This window comes from Anomaloglossus baeobatrachus, chromosome 4 (assembly GCF_048569485.1).
Source record: "Anomaloglossus baeobatrachus isolate aAnoBae1 chromosome 4, aAnoBae1.hap1, whole genome shotgun sequence".
Classification (NCBI taxonomy): domain Eukaryota; kingdom Metazoa; phylum Chordata; class Amphibia; order Anura; family Aromobatidae; genus Anomaloglossus; species Anomaloglossus baeobatrachus.
In genome coordinates, this window is record NC_134356.1 from 74,950,009 (window position 1) to 74,966,405 (window position 16,397).

The following is a 16,397-nucleotide window of genomic DNA, read 5'->3' on the forward strand; positions in this document are numbered from 1 at the left end:
GGTTGAAAAATGACCTAGGTCCATCCAGTTCAACCTTCCTCCACCAGTTCTACATTTAGTCACTAAGTCATTTAGTAGAAAAGTGAGTTTCTTCTAATCTGAATTCTTCTTTTTCAACTTCCAGTGCGGTGCTGACTCCCTCGGATGTGACAGACTAGGATGTTTTAACCTGAGTATAAGGGGGCACGGGTAAGCTGCACAAATAACTTTAAACCATAAATTAATCCATAGCTGTCTGTGAATTTAGTGATGTGTAATAATGAGAAATGACACAGGGAAAAAGTATTTAACATGCTTACTGACATGTTTAATACTTATTCAAAAGCCTTTGTTGGTGATGACAGCTTCAAGACTCCTCCTGTATGGAGAAACTAGTCACCTGCATTGCTCAGGTGTGATTTTGGACCATTCTCCCACACATACTCTCTTCAAATCCTGAAGGTTCCATTGTATTCCTTTTATAAACTCTGAGCTTTAGTTCCCTCCATAAATTTTCTATTGGATTCAGGTCAGGTGATCGGCTGGGCCATTTCAGCAGATTTAGTTTCTCTGAAACCAATAGAGAGTTTCCTTGTCTGTGTTTGGCATCATTGACGTGCTGAAATGTCCACCCTCGTTTCTTGATAGGTTAAAGCAGATTTTTATCAAAAATGTCTCTGTACATTTGGCCATTCATTCAATCTGTCTTCAGCAAACTGCATTCTTTCTTCTGTATCTTAATCCTGCTGGGACGACAGCCGTGCAGACCAATTTGTTTGATGCAGTGTGTATGTGTGGTACACGCTATAGCTAACCCCATCTTGTGTGTGTGTGTGTGTGTGTGTGTGTGGTACACTGTATGTAACTTCATTGCGTGTAGATGGTGTGGGGAACACTCTGTATCTAACTCCATTGTGTGTAGAACACCCTAACCCCATCATGTAGTATTTGTGGTACACTTTGTATCTAACCCAAATTGTCATGTATGTGGTACACTCTGTATCTAACCCCATTTTCTTTATCGTGCCTTTGGGAGACCCAGACCTTGGGTGTTTAGCTTCTGCCTCCGGAGGACACACAAAGTACTACACTTAAAAGTGTAGCTCCTCCCTCTGAGCTTATACACCCCCTGGTGAGCCAGTCCCAGCCAGTTTTATCGCTTTGTGTTCAGGAGGCATACATCCACACATGCATTCTCATGATTTTTTTTCTTTCTTTGGAAGAGATTGAAGAAGTGCGGGTCCACGTCTGGACCCCCGGCATGTCCCTTCTCACCCCACTGTGTCGGCGGTGTTGTAAGGTTGATTTCCAAGGCTGGAGCCTTACATGCCGTGCTCCTTCACCATCCCTCCTGGGCTCTGGCTTGAAGTGGGAGCCAGCACGGTCTCCATGCCTGGCAGGAGACCGGTCTCCATCCACAGCCCCTTGAGGATTCTGGTGGACCGGAGCACTCATCCCAAGGGACCTGGCCCTGCGTCTCAGCAGCTAAGTACCTGAGACGTTTATATGTTGGGGGTCCCTGTTCTTTATTGTATGGGGAGAGTATGCTGAATGTATTTATTTTGGCATTTCCGGCGGGTTCTCTAGCTTTCGCCCGAGAACCGCGCCGATGGTGCCTGCGTGTCGGCCTCGCCGCTTAAATTTAGGCCCCGGCTTTGCTGGAGGCCTAGTTTCTGTTAACTACCCTCGCATGTCACTCATGCAGAGGGACAGGCACGGCTCCTCCCGGCGGCCGTCCTGCACAGGGGAGGGACACTCCCCACTGCTGGGGCGTGTCTCCTCCCCTGCAGGTCTCTATGGCCCTCCAGTTCTCGCTCTCCTACAGGAACGCCCCCAATTCCCGCCGCCTCTCTTCGCTCCGGCGGCCATTTTCTTAGGCAGAGTTCACTCTGCGCTGGGCCTTTCTGCACTCTGCATCCCTGCTGAGGTGCTGTGCATTGGGGGTCCGGGCTTCGGGATCTGGAGGGCACACAACACCGCTTCCAGCGGTCTGGTAAGCCACAGCCGGTTTCTGGTTGTGGATCTCTGTATATTCTCCCTGGGGTTCATTCTCTTGCAGAGCCCCCACTCCAGCAGCATGTCTCACACGAGGAGCAAGGCTCCAAAGCTTTATACTGTATGCGCTGCATGTAAGCTCCTGCTGCATGAGCCGAGCACCTATCCACATTGTGATGTCTGCTCTAACTTGGCGGTGCCACAGCCTGGAGTCTCACCCCCAGTGGTCTCTCCGGCTGCCTCTGCACCTGTGGCTGAACCCCCGGCCTGGGTAGAGTCCTTCTCTAGGTCTATATCCCAGTCATTTGCTGAGTCCATGGGACTTTTGTCCAGGACTTTGATGAATATGCATCAGCCCTCCTCACAGGGTGCCTCTAATGCTCTTGCTAAGGGTCCTTTAGGATCCCTATCCTCTGACCTCTGTCCATCGGAGCTCACAGAGGATTCATAATCAGGTCCCAGACCCCGTCCTCCTAAGAGAAGGCGCAGGGTTTCCGCTCCCTCCTCATCCCGCGGCTCTGATTCAAGAGCTGACTCGCAAGATGAGTAGGATGCCCTTACGGGGGGCTCGGAGGCTAACTCCATGTACCCCATCGATCTTTCCGAGGGTGACTCAGATCTTAGTGACCTGATTGCTTCTATTAATTCTGTGCTGGATCTCAATCCGCCAGTATCAGAGGAGCAACCCTCTCTGGCAGAAAAGCACCAGTTTACCTCGCCTAAGAGAGTAAAGAGTGTGTTCTTTAACCACTCCAGTTTTCAGACCGCTGTGACCAAACCCAGGGCCTGTCCTGAAAAACGCTTCCCAAAGCGTGGTTCTGATGACCGTTTTCCCTTTCCACCTGAGGTGGTCAAGGAGTGGTCTCACTCCCCAAAGGTAGACCCCCCCCCCCCCGGTGTCTAGGCTCTCAGCCCGGACCGTTGTGTCGGTGGCTGACGGCACCTCACTTAAGGATTCCACTGACCGTCAGATTGACCTTCTGGCCAAATCTGTGTATGAAGCGGCGGGGGCCGCGTTTTCCCCGACTTTTGCAGCAGTGTGGGCTCTCAAAGCCATCTCTGCTTCTCTAGAGGAGATGCATTCCCTCACCAAGGAATCTATGCCTGAGATGGTTGCCTTAACTTCTCAAGCTTCAGCTTTTTCATCTTATGCCATGTCTGTCATGCTGGAGGCTTCTCACCGCACTGCGGTGGCTTTGGCTAATTCCCTCGTTATCCGCAGGATCATGTGGCTTCGAAAGTGGAAGGCAGATGCTTCTTCAAAGAAGTACCTTGCTGGGCTCCCTTTTGCTGGTTCCCGGCTGTTCGGTGAACAGCTGGATGAAATTATTAAGGAAGCTACTGGCGGGAAGAGTACTTCCATGCCACAAACCAAGACCAGGAAACCCGCCCAGGGTAGGAATCAGTCAAGGTTTCGTTCCTTTCGTTCCTCCAACTGGTCGTCCTCTAAGCCCTCCGCCTCGTCCGCTAACTCAGCTAAGGACCAGAAATCCAACTGGCGCCCAAAAGCGCGTCCGCAGAAGACCGCAGGAGGTTCTGCCACTAAGGCAGCCTCCTCGTGACTCTCTGCCCGCTCCAGCAACGTCCTTAGTCGGTGGCAGGCTCTCCCACTTTGGCGACGCTTGGTTAATACAAGTCTCCGATCAGTGAGTGAGAGATATCATATCTCACGGCTACAGGATAGAATTCTCTTCCAGCCCGCCAAACAGATTTTCTCTCTCCACTCCCCCCTGCTCCAAGGCCGCCGCCTTCTCACAGGCCGTGGCATCCTTGCAGGCAAACGGAGTAATTGTACCAGTTCCCGCTCGGGAACGGTTCAGAGGTTTTTACTCAAACCTCTTCCTAGTTCCCAAAAAGGACGGTACCTTCCAGCCCATCCTGGATCTCAAGCTTCTCAACAAGCATGTTCGGGTGCGGCATTTTCGCATGGAGTCTCTGCGATCAGTCATTGCCTCAATGACCCAAGGGGATTTCCTGGCGTCCATCGACATCAGAGATGCCTATCTACATGTGCCAATTGCAGTTTCACACCAGCGTTGGTTACGTTTTGCAATAGGAGAGGATCATTTCCAATTCGTGGCTGTCCCCTTCGGGTTAGCCACGGCCCTTCGGGTATTCACCAAGGTCATGGCAGCAGTGATTGCGGTTCTGCACCTCCAGGGGTTGGCAGTGCTCCCTTACCTGGACGACCTTCTAGTCAAGGCTCCATCCAGCGCAGACTGTCAGCGGAGTTTCTCGCTCACTCTCGCCACTCTAGCCCAATTCGGGTGGCTTGTCAATCTTCCCAAATCCACTCTGACTCCGACCCTGAGTCTCACGTACCTAGGGATGCAGTTCGAGACTTTGCCGGCACTTGTGAAGTTGCCCTTAATCAAACAGCAGTCTCTCCAGCTAGCGGTGCGCTCTCTGCTGAGGCCCCGCCGTTATACCCTCAGGCGTCTGATGCAGGTGCTGGGTCAAATGGTGGCGTCCATGGAGGCTGTTCCCTTTGCCCAGTTCCATCTGCGCCCCCTGCAGCTGGACATTCTCCGCTGTTGGGACAAGCGGCCTTCCTCCTTACACAGGTTAGTGGCTCTGTCGCCACGGACCAGGAGCTCTCTTCAGTGGTGGCTTCGGCCCCTCTCCCTGTCCCAAGGGCGCTCCTTCCTGGCCCCGTCCTGGGTGATTCTCACCACGGATGCCAGTCTATCCGGCTGGGGAGCGGTTTGTCTCCACCACAGAGCACAGGGCACTTGGACTCCGTCCGAGTCAGCCCTTTCAATCAATGTGCTGGAAACCAGAGCCGTGCTTCTAGCTCTCCTAGCATTTCACCACCTGTTGGCGGGCAGGCACATTCGAGTCCAGTCAGACAACGCGACAGCGGTTGCCTACATCAATCACCAAGGCGGGACACGCAGCCGCCTGGCAATGATGGAGGTACAACGCATCCTTCAATGGGCGGAGGACTCCAAGTCCACCATATCCGCAGTCCACATCCCAGGCGTGGAAAACTGGGAGGCAGATTATCTCAGCCGTCAAAGCGTGGACGGTGGCGAGTGGTCCCTGCACCCGGCAGTGTTTCAGTCAATCTGCCGCAAATGGGGCACTCCGGACGTGGACCTAATGGCATCCCGTCACAACAACAAAGTTCCTGTTTACGTGGCTCGCTCCCACGATCCTCAGGCCTTCGCCACGGACGCTCTGGTTCAAGACTGGTCCCAGTTTCGTCTGTCCTACGTGTTTCCCCCTCTAGCTCTCTTGCCCAGAGTCCTGCGCAAGATCAGAATGGAGGGCCGTCGAGTCATCCTCATTGCACCGGACTGGCCCAGGCGAGCTTGGTTTCCGGACCTGCTCCAACTGTCCGTAGAGATGCCGTGGCATCTCCCGGACCGTCCATACCTACTCTCGCAAGGTCCGTTTTTCCGCCCGAATTCTGCGGCCCTCAAATTGACGGCGTGGCTCTTGAGTCCTGGATTTTGACGGCTTCTGGTATTCCTCCTGAAGTCATCTCCACTATGACTCGGGCCCGTAAGTCTTCCTCCGCTAAGATCTATCACAGGACTTGGAAAATTTTCCTGTCCTGGTGTCGCTCTACCGGCCATCCTCCTTGGCCATTCTCTTTGCCGACCCTTCTGTCTTTTGTACAGTCCGGTCTGCAGCTAGGACTGTCTCTCAACTCTCTCAAGGGACAAGTCTCAGCTCTATCAGTTCTGTTCCAGCGGCGTCTCGCTCGGCTGGCTCAGGTCCGCACCTTCATGCAAGGCGCGTCTCACATCATTCCGCCTTATCGGCGGCCCTTGGATCCCTGGGACCTTAACTTGGTCCTCACGGTATTGCAGACACCCCCTTTTTAGCCTCTTAGGGAGGTTTCTTTGTATAGTCTTTCTCAGAAAGTGGCCTTTCTGGTTGCCATAACTTCTCTCAGGAGAGTCTCTGATTTGGCTGCGCTCTCCTCGGAGTCACCTTTTTTAGTTTTTCATCAAGACAAGGTGGTTCTCCGTCCGACTCCGGACTTTCTTCCTAAGGTGGTCTCTGCCTTCCACCTTAACCAGGACATTACCTTACCTTCCTTCTGTCCGGCCCCTGTTCATAGCTTTGAAAAAGCGCTGCATACTCTAGATCTGGTGCGTGCTCTCCGGATCTATGTGTCTCGCACCGCTGCGCTCAGGCGGTGCACCTCTCTTTTTGTGCTAACCACAGGTCGGCGCAAGGGCCTCCCTGCTTCTAAGCCGACCTTAGCCCGTTGGATTAGATCGACTATTTCGGACGCCTACCAGAGTACTCAGGTGCCTCCCCCGCCGGGGATCAAGGCACACTCGACCAGAGCTGTCGGTGCCTCTTGGGCTTTTAGGCACCAGGCTACGGCTCAACAAGTCTGTCAGGCTGCCACTTGGGCTAGCCTGCATACCTTCTCGAAGCACTACCAAGTGCATGCTCATGCTTCGGCAGATGCGAGCTTGGGCAGACTCATCCTTCAGGCGGCTGTCGCCCATTTGTGAAGTTAGGTTCTGCCTACTTCTTAGTTTTTCTGTTTATTTCCCACCCAGGGACTGCTTTGGAACGTCCCAAGGTCTGGGTCTCCCAAAGGAACGATAAAGAAAAAGAGAATTTTGTTTACTTACCGTAAATTCTTTTTCTTATAGTTCCGTATTGGGAGACCCAGCACCCTCCCTGTTGCCTGTTGGCAAATTCTTGTTCTGCGTGTTATCACCGGCTGTTGTCGTGGACAGAGTCTCCGGTTGTTCCGGCTCTTGCTCTGTTCTACTTGTGGGTGGCTATTCTCCTTCAGCTTTTGCATTAAACTGTCTGGGACTGGCTCACCAGGGGGTGTATAAGCTCAGAGGGAGGAGCTACACTTTTAAGTGTAGTACTTTGTGTGTCCTCCGGAGGCAGAAGCTAAACACCCAAGGTCTGGGTCTCCCAATACGGAACTATAAGAAAAAGAATTTACGGTAAGTTAACAAAATTCTTTGTTTGTGTGTGGGGTTCACTCTAACCCTGTGTGTGTGTGTGGTACATTCTGTATCTAACCGTGTGTGTGTGTGTGTGTGTGTGTGTGTGACACTCTGTATCTAACCCAGTGTGTGTGTGGAACACTCTGTATCTAACCCCATGTATGTGTGTGTGGGGGGGGTACACTCTGTATCTAACACTTTGTGTGTGTGTGTGTGGGATGCACTCTATCCAACCGTGTGTTTGTGTGGTACACTCCATATTTTTTAACACCCTCTTCTGTGATACTTCACTAAAGCATGTATCTAATCTCAGCTCGTAATACGGAGATGAGCACTAACTCAGCGCTGCCAGCCATCCTCAGTCACACTTTCCACATCTCCGTATCATTTTTGTAGTCACCAACAAATTCTCTGCACTGTGCTCATAAACTTCATCCTTCCTTATCATTAATCCAAATTCCCAAAAGGGGCGAGGAGGACACATCAGGTACATGTGAGCAGACCCCACCCGCATTTACTCCAGTAGCATTGCAAGCGGACAGTACACTAGGTTTTCAAGGCAAATTTCAGCAGCTACTCCCCCTAATGTTTATAATTTTTCATATTTTTTACTGTACAATATATGTAATCTAATATAAAATTTACCCCCTTCACGAGATTTGGCCCCCTCAAATTTAGGCTCTATAGAAATAAAAGAGAAAATGGGTGCCTGAAGGTTGACTGTTGAATTCAAAACCATTTTTCTCTATCGTTTCATTGGGGGACACAGGACCATGGGTTATGCTGCTGTCACTAGGAGGCTGACACTAAGTAAACACAAAAAGTTAGCTCTTCCCTAGCAGTATACACCCCGAGCAGGAGGCGGGCTCAGATCAGTTTTTTGCTTAGTGTCGTAGGAGGCTGATGTGGGCCGTCTCGGCCCCCCTCAGCCAATTGTTTTTTTGCGCTTTTTTCCTTTATTTCGGCGCCACTCATCACTCTCATACCTGTCTTCTTTTTTTCTGCAGGTATTCTCTTCACTCATCCTCTGCAGCCCTGTGGGTACCACTCCCCAGGGTTGCAGGGGCTTGAGATTTCGGGCCCTCTCCCCCGTCCATCCCCGTGGTACCACTCCCGGGGTTGCGCGTGTAGGCAGATTCTCGTGGGCACCCCTGATTCGCCCTGCGGTATCACACCAAAGGGCGTACAGGGGCATACAGCAGGGTCGGGACCTCCGCAGCGCGTTTGTAATCAGATGGGGCCCTCACCGCTGCCTTCTCCTGCAGGGGGGCTCCTGACCCTCATCCTGATGTCCACTTCCCTGCCTCAGCATGCTGCTCCCCCGGAGTCCACAGTCTTCCAGGACGAGGGCACTGTACACAGGCAGGGGCAGAGCGTCCTGCCTGCTTCGCATCCATCGATGGGCCCGGCGGCGCCGAGATCAGGTAGGACCGACCTCTCTTCCCCCGGCCCACTCCAAAATTTAGGCCCTGGTCTCGGCCTAGTCGCTCCTGCGTCCTAGCCACGCCCCCCCGCTGCAGCGCTATTGGTCGCCGATCGTCAGGCCCAGTCTCCTCCCACTGCTCAGCCTCCTGGCTTATGGTGGGGGCTGTGGATACTCCGGTTTTTCGCGCCTGAACGCTGCTCCTCCCCCAGCCTCCTCCAGCGTCCCCTCGCCATTTTAGCCTGTTCCTGGTCCCCTGAGGCTGCAGCACGCCGGCGTTCTCCCTTTCTCTGGCCAGCTCACTCCTGGACTCCCTCTTCTGGACTGGTGGGCAGCACACAGGACCTGGGTAAGCTCTGCTCCTAAGGAGTAGCCTCACTAGGTAGCGTTTCTCTTAGTTTAGGGACGAGTTAACCCTCTCCTGTGTCCTTCCTAGCAGCCACCAGGGAGAGTACTTTTTTCACCATGCCTAATACTAAGCCCACCCGACCCAAGCAGGCCCCTTTTGCTTTATTTTTTGCATGCTCCTCCTGCAAAACCAAATTTACCCAAGGCCAGGACGCCCCGCTATGCTCCGTCTGTTCTACAGACTCGCAGCCTCCGCAGGACTCCTCGGCCGACGCTTCTGATACCGCAGCGCCAGATGCTACAGGGCCCTGCGTCCCGCCCCCCCCGACTGGCTAGCATCCCTGTCCCAGTCCGTAGATTCCCTCTCTGAGGCTTCTCGGACCATCGCGCAAGCACTGCGCCTGCTGCCGTCGCTCGCCCAGACTCCCGCAGACCCGTCGCAATCGCCTCCGGAGCAGGTGAGCCCCGTCGCAGGGACCTCCTCGGCTGCTCAGAAGCGGACCCGCCAGGTCTCGTCTTCAGCCTCTTCCCAGGTTTCACCTTCATCCCCAGGTTCAGACTATCATTCCTCCCGGGAGTCTTCTGACCGCTCCGATGATGATTCAGATGCAGCACCCCTGCTGGACTCAGAGCAGGCGGCTGATATTCGGCGCATGGTGAACAGCCTGATAGAAGCAGTAAACCAGACCCTAAAGGTACAGGTGGACCCAGTCTCCTCCCAGAGAACCCAGGTCTCGTTTAAGCGGATGAAGCGGGCCCAGAGCGCATTCAGCGGAATTCGCTGAGTTACTGCGCAACCACAGGCAACAGCCGGACAAGGTATTTGCCAGCGGTAAGTCCATTGATTTGCATTATCCCTTTCCCGAAGGTCTTCGAAAGGAATGGGCAGGCTCCCCTGTGGTCGACCCCCCCCCCCCCCCAATCTCCCGCCTGTCTTTTCACACAGTCCTTCCACTCACTAACGGTACGTCTCTCAAGGACCCCACGGACCGTAATATTGACAGGTTGGCCCGTTCCGCATTCGAGGCAGCGGGCACATCCCTCTCACCGGCCTTTGCCTCGGTTTGGGTTGCGAAGGCACTGATGTCCTGGGCGGACACGCTACGCTGCGGACTCCGCGCCATTCCTGCCAATCCGGATCTGGTCCTCATCTCCTCGCAGATTTCCCTCGCGGGTGAGTACCTGCTCAATGCAGCCCTGGCATCTGCCAATTGCGCGGCCCAGGCCGCCAGCAACAATGTGGCCATCCGTCGAGCCCTCTGGCTCCGGTCCTGGAACGCGGATGCGGCCTCTAAGGAGTCACTGACTTCCCTGCCCTTCCTAGGGGAACGTCTTTTCGGAGATAAGCTGGACCAGTTGATCTCCGATGCGACGGGAGGAAAGAGTACATCTCTCCCCCAATTGCGCCCCAAGCGCGTCCTGAATCGGCGCCCCACCACTCGTTTCCGGCCTTTTCGCAGCTTCAACTCCCCTCCCCAGCCTCGAAAAAGCCGCTCTCCTCTGAGAGACAGGAGGACCCCGTCATTCAAGACCAATCCCGCCTGGCGTTCACGTCCCCGCCAGTCCACGAAGTCCTCTTCCGGTTACCGCCGACGCTCCTCCAAGTGACTCGCGGTCGGCGCGCAACAGCGCCAGACTCGTGGGAGGGCGTCTCTCTCGTTTCCAGCATGTGTGGATCCCCCTGACCGCGGATGCCTGGGTCAGAGAGATCATCATCTCAGGCTACAAAATAGAATTCGATTCAAAGCCACCGAGACGTTTTTTCCTATGTCGCCCTCCCGAGTCTCCCGCGCAGGCTCGCGCGTTCTTTCACTCCATAGACTCCCTCCTCCAAGCCGGAGTCGTGGTACCAGTCCCTCCCGCAGAACGTTTCAAGGGGTTCTATTCCAACCTTTTCGTGGTCCCCAAGAAGTACGGCTCTGTCCGCCCCGTCCTCGACCTAAAGCTTCTAAACAGGTCGGTGAGGCCTCGGCCGTTTTGAATGGAGTCACTCCGCTCCGTGATCGCGTCCATGGAGGTCGGCGCATTCCTGGCATCGCTGGATATTCAAGACGCCTATCTTCACGTCCCTATAGCCACCTCTCACGAACAGTTCCTCCGCTTTGCGATAGTGGAGGATCACATCCAGTTCACGGCTCTTCCTTTCGGCCTCGCATCCGCCCCCAGAGTCTTTACGAAGATCATGGCGGCTGCCATGTCCGTCCTACATTCCAGGGGTGTTATGGTCATCCCGTACTTGGACGATATGTTGATGAAAGGTTCTTCTTTCGAGGACTGTCGTCTGGGGGTTCAGGTCACGATCGACACCCTTTCACGGTTAGGGTGGCTGATCAATCGGAAGAAGTCCTCTCTGACCCCGGCCCGACGATCACCTTTTTAGGCATGGTATTCGATACCACCCAAGGGCGAGTTTTCTTCACACAGGAGAAGATGTCCTCCCTGCAACGAGGCCTCCGCGTTCTCCGGCGTCAGCGCCAAGTTTCCATCAGGTTCGGCATGCGAGTCCTCGGTCGTATGGTGGCGGCGATGGAAGCGGTACCCTTTGCACAGTTCCACCTCTGGCCCCTCCAGCTGGCCTTGCTGAAGAAGTGGGACAGATCTCCCTTTTCTCTGGACAGCAGGTTTCATCTTTCGCCGGAGACCCGCCACTCACTTTGTTGGTGGATCAATCAACGCAACCTCGCGTCAGGAAGGTCATTCCTCCCGCTCCACTGGAAGATAGTGACCACCGACACCAGTCTCCAGGGCTGGGGGGCAGTGTTCCGGCATCACACAGCGCAAGGCCGATGGACACCGCGGGAGAGTTGTCTCCCGATCAACATTCTGGAGATAAGAGCCATCCGGCTAGCCTTGCAGCAGTTTCGGCACCTAGTACAGGGTTGCCCGGTCAGGATCCAGTCGGACAATGCGACGGCGGTGGCGTACATCAACCACCAAGGAGGCACAAGAAGTGTCGGGGCGATGCGAGAAGTCAGGAAGATTTTGCACTGGGCCGAGTGTCATCACTCCCTGATCTCAGCGGTACACATCCCAGGCATGGACAATTGGGCGGCGGACTTCCTCAGCAGGGAGGGCCTCGCCTCCGGCGAGTGGTCCCTCAACCGGGAAGTCTTCAACCATATCTGCGACAGATGGGGAGTTCCGGATGTGGACCTAATGGCCTCCCGGTTCAACTGTCAGGTTCCGCAATTTGTAGCGTGGTGCCGCCAGCGCTTGGCTTTAGGAGTCGACGCCCTCACACTGTCATGGAGCCAGTTCAGTCTCCCGTACATCTTCCCTCTGCTCCCTCTGATCCCGAGGGTCCTCAAGAAGATCAAGGCAGAAGGAATTCCAGTTATTCTGGTGGCTCCGGACTGGCCCAGGCGAGCATGGTTTGCGGAACTCGCTCAGCTCCTCGCAGACGCTCCGTGGCGCCTTCCAGACCGTCCCGATCTTCTGTAGCAGGGACCTCTTTTCCATCAGAACTCAAGGGTCCTAAATTTGACGGCCTGGCTATTGAATCCTGGGTTCTAGCTCAGGCTGGTTTTTCTTCAAGGGTGATACAGACAATGATTCGGGCCAGGAAGCCATCTTCATCAAAAATATATTACCACACGTGGAAAGTCTTCTTCAGGTGGTGTGAAGAGCACAGCATTTCTTCTCTTCTCGCCTTCTCCCTTCCTTCCCTATTGGCATTCTTGCAGTCAGGCCTAGATGCGGGTCTCTCGCTCGCCACACTAAAGGGCCAGGTATCGGCTTTGTCAATCCTGTTTCAGAAGCCACTGGCCTCTCGCCCACAGGTTAAGACCTTCATCCAGGGAGTTGCCCACCTGGCCCCGCCGTATCGTCGGCCTCTAGAACCGTGGGACCTTAATCTAGTCCTAGGGTCACTTCAGGGTCCCCCCCTTCGAGCCCTTGCGGGATTCTTCCCTTTCTCACCTGTCCTGGAAAGTGGTGTTCCTCGTTGCCATCACTTCTATTCGAAGGACGTCAGAGCTGGCAACTCTCTCTTGTCGTGCCCCCTTTTTGGTTTTTCACCAGGACAAAGCGGTTCTCCGGCCAGATCCCTCCTTTCTCCCAAAGGTGGTCTCCCCGTTCCATCTAAACGAAGAAATTTTCCTTCCGTCCTTCTGTCCTGGCCCCTCACAGCTTGGAGAGGTCCTTGCACACCCTGGACCTGGTGCGCGCCCTCAGAATTTACGTCTCCAGAACCGTGCCGTTCCGTAAGTCGGATGGTCTGTTTGTCCTTCCTTCTGGTCCCAAGAGGGGTGAATCGGCATCCAAAGCCACAATTGCCAGATGGATCCGTTCCGCCATATCTGAGGCCTATCGGATTCGGGACAAGTCTCCGCCGCGGGGGGTAAGGGCGCACTCTACCCGGGCAGTGGGAGCCTCTTGGGCGATTAGGCATCAGGCGTCGGCCGACCAGGTCTGCAAGGCCGCCACCTGGTCTAGCCTGCATACCTTTACTAGGTTCTACCATGTTCATACCCAAACATCGGCAGATGCTCGTTTTGGGAGAAAGGTCTTGCAGGCGGCAGTTGCACACCTGTAATAGGGTGACCGCATTCAACTATGGTACAAGCCCGCCGAGGGAGGTCGTTGTTTTTCTTCCTATCTGCGGTGCTTCTGTATTCCCACCCAGGGACTGCTTTTGGACGTCCCATGGTCCTGTGTCCCCCAATGAAACGATAGAGAAAGTAGGATTTTTGTGTACTCACCGTAAAATCTCTTTCTCTGAGTCTTCATTGGGAGACACAGCACCCACCCTGCTTGTTTTTTGGTTGTTAAATTGCATTTGCCTGCCATTTTCAGCGGTCTTATGTTCATAGACCACTTGTTCGCACGGCTGCATTATTTTAGTTATAACTTTGTTTTATGTATGGTGATTCTGGTACTCCTCCTACTGCTTGTGCACCAAACTGATCTGAGCCCGCCTCCGGCTCGGGGTGTATACTGCTAGGGAGGAGCTAACTTTTTGTGTTTACTTAGTGTCAGCCTCCTAGTGACAGCAGCATAACCCATGGTCCTGTGTCCCCCAATGAAGACTCAGAAAGAGATTTTACGGTGAGTACACAAAAATCCTACTTTTGCCCGAAGGATCTTAGAGTTAAGCCCATTGCCCACGCTGTGTAGTTTTGATGCGTATTTTCAGAAATCTGCATGTTCATTGTGAAGCTAGCAAAGTCTAGAATTCAGAAGTACTCTGGCCACGTTGCTTATTTTTCCCTTGCGTATTTGGTGCAGATTTGGTGTGTAGAAAAAAAAGAAATCTGCACCAAATACTTAGGCTATGTGCGCACTTACCGGATTTTGCCGCGGATTTTCCGCGGATTTGCTGCATGTTTCGCTGCAGAAAATGTTCATAACATCTCTGCAGTGAATCACCAGCAAATCCTATGGAGAAAAAAAATCCTGTGCGCACTGGGCGGAATTTGACAGCTGCATGTTTTTGCTGCGGGAATCCCGCAGCAAAAACAAGTGCATGTCACTTCTTTTCCGCACATCGCTGCGGGATTTCACTCCATTGACTCAATGTTAATCAGGAAATCCCGCAGGGAATAACGCAGGCAGCAAATTCTGTGCGGTTCACTGCGTTTTCCTGCGTTATTCCCTGCGGTATTTCGCGGTTTACCTCCGGTAATGTACATCGCCTGTCTGCGGTTTTGCAGGTAAGTGATTTCATTACAGGAAGAGGAAGCCGTGCAGAGTAAACACACACACATCACAGACACAGAACACATAGACACAGACACATAGAACACACATAGAAAGCAAACGGAAATATAGAAAAAAAAGAACGTGGGCTCCGCTGCATATTTACCTTCCAGCCGAGGTAAGCACACAGCGGCGGCCCGGTATTCTCAGGCTGGGGAGGGAGAGGGGCAGGGTTAATGTCCCCCGCCTCACTCCCCCTCCCGCAGCCGAGAATATCAGCCGCAGCTGCCCCGGCACTGTCGCATGCAATATGCGGCACTACCGGAGTGTCCTCGGCTCTTCTTGCCACCGTGTAGCAGTGGCGGCAAGGTAACACAAGGGGTTAATGGTGATGGGGGACCACCGCCATTAACCCCAGGCTTGATCATGGCAGCGTCTATGTGACAGCTGACATGATCAACCCGTAAGTAAAGTGAAAAAAACACACCGAAAAATCCTTTATTTTAAATAAAACCAACAAGCCTCGTTCACCATTTTATTAACCCCCCCCAAACAAAGCTCCGGCGTAATCCACAGGTCCGACGTCTTGCGCTGCTTCCATCCAGCCGCGACTGTCACAGACACAGCGCTGAATGAAAGCAGCAGACAGCAGAGGTAATTACCGGTCATTTCCCACGGCCGGTAATGTGAACTCACTGCCGACCGTGGGAAATGCAGCGATCTGTCCTCTATCTATCCCTCTATCTATCTGTCTGTCTATCTATCTATCCCTCTATCTATTCTTCTGTCTATCTACTATCAGAATTAAATGTATTTTTTTTTTCTTCTTTAATGTGCTTTATTGCATTGAATGCAATAAAGCACATCCCAACCCGCACGCGGCAATACCGCGGTAAAACCGCAGCAAACCGCATGCGGTTTTCGGGTGCGGTTTCCCGCGGTTTTTTACCGCGGGTGCGGTAATCTTTGAGAGCATGCGGAATTTACGCAAGGAAATTTCATTTCCCAGTGCGCACAGAGCCTTAAAGGAAAAATACTCAGTGTGGGCCCAGCACTTCTGAATTCTCATAGACTTTGTTGGCTTCACAATGGACATGCAAATTTTGCTGCAGATTTCTGAAAATCTGCGTCAAAATACGCAGCGTGGGCACTGGGCCTTAAGCTATGTGCACATACTGCAGATCTGGTGCAGAAATTTTCTGCAGATCTGCATGCTGTGGCAAAAAAGCGCCAAACCAGACAGTTTTGTTGCGGTTTTTGATGCCTTTTTTTGGGGGCATGTATTGAAGTCAATTGATGAAAAAACGCTGTTAAACCTGATCAATAATTGACATGCTGCAGATTTTTTTTCTGCATCAAAATCTGCACCAAAAAACGCTCGGGGAAAAAAACGCACCGCAAATCTAAAATACCATAGACTTTCCTGGCTTTAGGAAAGGTATGCAGATTTTGATGCAGATTTTAAAGAAAAAAAAAAAACTGCATCAAAAACCGCAGCATGTGCACAGAGGGCCTTACAGTGACAGCAGCCAAAGAGGTGCTCTTAAAAGGGCAGCAACCATGTAATCGCTAAGGTGGGGCAACCTGGTAACTTGCTGTAAAGTGTGTAACTATAGCAACAGCTGTCAACAGCCAGTGCAGAAGTAACTGGCGCCTCATTTATGAGAATTGTCTCACAGTAAGATCGCTCTAGTTGCCTATAGCAACCAGAGTTCAGCTTTCAGCATTGAAGCTGCTGGGATAAAGTGAAAGCTGAGCCCTGATTGGTTGCTGTGGGCAATTAAAACAGTCTGACTGTGAGGCAGTTTTCTTAACTGAGATTTGAGATCCTTCAGGACAGACATTTTCTGCTGTATAAATGTACAGTAGATTCGCCTAATAGATCTCTGATCAAAAGTAAGTTTGCCACCTTTTAAGGCTGTATTTGGTGCAAGAAATGTTCTGCATCTTCTGGTGGAAAAATGCACCAACATAAGCGGTGCCTGTTTACCAATGCGTTTTGGCGCCTGCTTACTGAGTGTTTTTCATAATGATGTCGATGGGTGGAAGGGCTGAAAAACGCAGGCAAAAACTGACCAAGA

The 16,397-nt window shown here is 52.9% G+C and overlaps 1 protein-coding gene across 2 annotated transcripts in view; it reads left to right on the forward strand.

Annotated features, from left to right (window-relative positions):
• HDAC3 (histone deacetylase 3) overlaps window positions 1–16,397 on the forward strand; it is a 153,646-nt gene that overhangs the window by 104,052 nt on the left and 33,197 nt on the right. For both annotated transcript variants that reach the window (XM_075342248.1, XM_075342249.1), the window contains one exon: window positions 125–189. In XM_075342248.1, the coding sequence (XP_075198363.1) occupies window positions 125–189 (65 nt within the window). The remainder of the gene's footprint in view (window positions 1–124; window positions 190–16,397) is intronic.